The sequence below is a fragment of the Otolemur garnettii genome, unplaced genomic scaffold (genome assembly GCF_000181295.1).
Source record: "Otolemur garnettii isolate 467f Iridium unplaced genomic scaffold, OtoGar3 scaffold00038, whole genome shotgun sequence".
NCBI lineage: Eukaryota > Metazoa > Chordata > Mammalia > Primates > Galagidae > Otolemur > Otolemur garnettii.
Window position 1 is genome coordinate 8,525,471 of NW_003852433.1, and position 3,859 is coordinate 8,529,329.

At 50.3% G+C, this 3,859-nt stretch overlaps 1 protein-coding gene across 1 annotated transcript in view; it reads left to right on the forward strand.

Moving 5' to 3' along the window:
* The window catches only part of GCN1 (GCN1, eIF2 alpha kinase activator homolog), a 76,427-nt gene that overhangs the window by 44,535 nt on the left and 28,033 nt on the right, over positions 1–3,859 (forward strand). Inside the window, exons 32-35 of the mRNA XM_012805204.1 lie at positions 610–856; positions 1,323–1,444; positions 1,764–1,878; positions 3,392–3,571. Coding sequence (XP_012660658.1) covers positions 610–856; positions 1,323–1,444; positions 1,764–1,878; positions 3,392–3,571 — 664 coding nt within the window. The remainder of the gene's footprint in view (positions 1–609; positions 857–1,322; positions 1,445–1,763; positions 1,879–3,391; positions 3,572–3,859) is intronic.

Below are 3,859 nucleotides of genomic sequence, written 5' to 3' on the forward strand. Positions count from 1 at the left end.
CTTGAGCCCAGGAGTTGGAGGTTGTTGTGAGCTGTGATGCCATGGAACTCTTTACCCAGGGCGACAGCTTGAGGCTCTGTCTCAAAAAAAGAGATTCTCTTGCCTCAGCCTCCCAAGTAGCAGGGACTGCAGGAGCCCGCCACAACACCTGGCCATTTCTTTGGTTGTTGTTGTTATAGTTGTCACTGTCATTGTTGTTGGGCAGGCCCAGGCTGGATTTGAACCTGCCAGCTCTGGTGTATGTGGCTGGTGCCTTAGCCACTTGAGCTAAAGGTGCAGAGCCAATGTGCTTTTATCTAGAGATCTTTCTTTCAAGTGCGTTTGGTCTTGAGGCCACCCCACTCCCAAGCTTAATTTCTCTATTTGGACCAGAAACGCACCATCAGGGCTGATATTACTAGATTGTAATGTGCACCTTGATGCGCACTCTCACTTGTGACCTACATGAAATAGTATGAAACACCATTTGCTTCTCTGATGCCCTGTGACACCTGCAGGCAATGGCTGAGATGGGGGCTGGGGACATCTAGTGTACGTGCTGTATAGGACTGTTACCAGGAACTGAGTATAGTTGAGCTGCAGCACAGCTAAGGCAAGCCCCTCCCACAGGTCCAGGAGTCTGTTGCCAGCTGCTTGCCACCTCTTGTCCCAGCCATTAAGGAGGATGCCGGAGGGATGATCCAGAGGCTTATGCAGCAGCTGCTGGAATCAGACAAATATGCAGAGCGCAAAGGGGCTGCATACGGGCTGGCAGGGCTAGTGAAGGGCCTGGGCATTCTGTCGCTGAAGCAGCAGGAAATGATGGCAGCACTGACTGATGCCATCCAGGATAAGAAGAACTTCCGCCGGCGAGAGGGTGAGTGTCTCTGAGCTGTGTGCCACCCATTGTAGGAAGGTGGTTTTCATGTTTCCAGAGGAAGGAATTTGGCCTTTCTGCCCCTGCTGGCGGGGTGCTGCTTGTGTGTGTGCTGCAGAGGGGGCAGCTGTGCATGTGACCAGTCTAGCCCAATCCTTGCTGAATTGGCTGGGTCTTTCTAACTCAGAACACCTTTAGCTGGGAGAGATTTTGCCTTTCTAGCTATTAGTACCAAGAAGTGATGGGTAGTTCTGTTCTCACTTCCACTCATCCACATCCCCAACTATGGGGCTTTCTAAGAGCTGAGGCAGAGGGTGCTATTCCCTCAGGGGGTGTCTACTTAGTCCCACAGCTTCCCTGAGTGTTTCCAGAGAGTGAAGAAGTGGCAGGGAGTTTGCCAGCACTCTGTTCCCAATGGCTGCCCCTAGAGGATACTCCTTCCCAGCTGTCCTGCCTTCTTCCCTAGGAGCCCTCTTTGCCTTCGAGATGCTTTGCACCATGCTGGGGAAGCTCTTCGAGCCATACGTGGTCCATGTACTGCCCCATCTGCTGCTGTGCTTTGGGGATGGGAACCAGTACGTGCGTGAGGTAGGTCCCGAGACTGCACAGGAAAGTAGCTGCTCACAGGGGTGGCCACTGGGTGTGAGGCATCAGAAGTAGTATAAGCCCTTGCTGCTGGAATCCCTTTTGCCCACACCTAAGGCACTGGTTACTGCTCTTGTTCCCAGTGAAGGATTGAAGTTTTATGAGATGTGTTGTCAGCCATCTCCTTAGGCCCTGTCACAGGGCCCAGAGCAATAGAACCCCCATATAAGTGTTGGCCGTTGGGAGAATACTGGGGCTAATATCAGGCCTTGGCCCTTGCTTGGGGGAGGAGGCCCTTGAATGTCTTTTCTCCTCCCTTGAGGCTGCAGATGACTGTGCCAAGGCTGTAATGAGTAATCTCAGTGCTCACGGGGTGAAGCTGGTGCTCCCCTCCCTACTGGCTGCCCTGGAGGAGGAATCCTGGCGGACCAAAGCTGGTAGGGCCCTCCCTTCTGTTGGTCTATCTGTCTCTCTCTCTCTCTCTCTCAACTTCCTGTTCTGAAAACTGCCCTCAGCAGGGATCCAGGTAGCCACAGCTTTTGTCCTGTTTGTGCCCCTCTACCCAGGGATAAGTCCAAGAAGACTTTTGCCTTTGGGCAGCTCAATCCTTGCAGGAGTGTCTAACCTGAGGTCTGTGGGCGGCATGTGGATTATGTGAGGACTTTTTTTTTTTGAGACAGAGTCCTCACTATGTTGCCCTTGGTAGAGTGTCATGGCATCATAGCTCATAGCAACCTCAAACTCTTGGGCTTAAGCAATTCTCATCTCAGCCTCCCAAGTAACTGGGACTACAGGTGCCTGTCACAACATCCAGTTATTTTTTGTTGTTGTAGTTGTCATTGTTGTAGCAGGCCTGGGCTGGGTTCGAACCTACCAGTTCCAGTGTATGTGGCTGGTGCCCTAGCTACTGAGCCTATGTGAGGATTTTTTTGCTTATCTGTGATGTCAGATATCACAAAAAGCGTACATAGACTTTTTCTTTTGCTTATCAGCTTTCATTAGTGTTTGTGGGGTTTTTTTGTTTGTTTGTTTATGTTTTGAGACACAGTCTCACTTTGTCGTCCTTGGTAGAGTACTGTGGTATCATAGCTCACAGCAACTTCAGACTCTTGGGCTCAAGCGATTTTCTTGCCTCAGCTTCCTGAGTAGCTGGGACTATAGGCACCTGCCACAGTGCCTGGCTATTTTTAGAGATGGGGTCTCACTCTGGTTTAGGCTGAGCTCAGATTATAGACGTGAGCCCTGCTCTCAGCCAGTGTTTGTATATTTAATGTGTGGCACAAGACAGCTCTTCTTACAGCAGGGATGGAAAAAGTTTGGACACCCCTGTGAGTTTGTGTGCTTTCATGTCGACAGTTAGTCTCTGTCAAGAGCCACAACTCTAACTGAGAAAATCCTAGAACTTTTAAGCTGTTCTGTGGCTTTAAAGCTTTTATTCCCCCACTAAAACTCATCTTTAAAAATGTAACTTATCTGGAACCCTAATGGGGAAACCAGATGAAAGCAGAGCTGTTCTTATTTTGGGAGGGTCAAGGTCTGGGACCTCCTATGTGGCTTACCCCTTGGCCCTTCGGGCTTTGCCCTACAGTTTAAAACATGACAGATCTAAATCAATCAACCTCTTCATTGCTGATGAGGAAACAGTCCAGAGAAATTCAGCAAACTGGCCTTGGATCATTATAAGGGCTAAGCCAGATCTCCCTTATCCTGGTCTCACCTTTTTCCTTCATACAGCCCTGCCTCTCCCCTGGGATCCTACTGCTTAACAGTCCCTAGGAGCTTTTTGCTTCCTCTGCTCAAGCCATCCCCCCTTTCCCCTCCACCCAGGGCCTGCTTGAGCACAGTCCACAGGGGAACAGGCTGGATGTCCCTTATCCATGCAGCCAGCCCAGGTGACTTGCTGGCCTGTAATCAGTGATTCAGAGTTGGATATGTATCTGTCGTCTGCAGGATCAGTGGAGCTGCTCGGGGCAATGGCGTACTGTGCTCCTAAGCAGCTGTCGTCCTGCCTTCCCAACATTGTGCCCAAGCTTACGGAGGTGCTGACTGACTCCCATGTCAAAGTCCAGAAGGCCGGACAGCAGGCGCTCAGGCAGATCGGCTCTGTCATCAGGAACCCGGAGATCCTGGGTACGCCTCTCCCATGAGGGCATTCACCCTGACTGCACCCCCAGTTCTGCCTTTGGATATTATAGGGAACATACACACAAGATTTTTGTTCTCTGAGGACAAATATATTTACAGTGAAATAATCTCTGACTCCTGGAAATCCCTTTTCCTAGAATAGTTAGCTAAAGGTAGTTTGGAAGTGGTCTGTTTTTCCACTAGTCTGGAGTAGCTGTTATTGGCTCAGGAGCAGCTTGACTGTGAGAAGTCTCTGTGCCCTACACTGAGCATGAGGTCAGCAGGATTGAATGA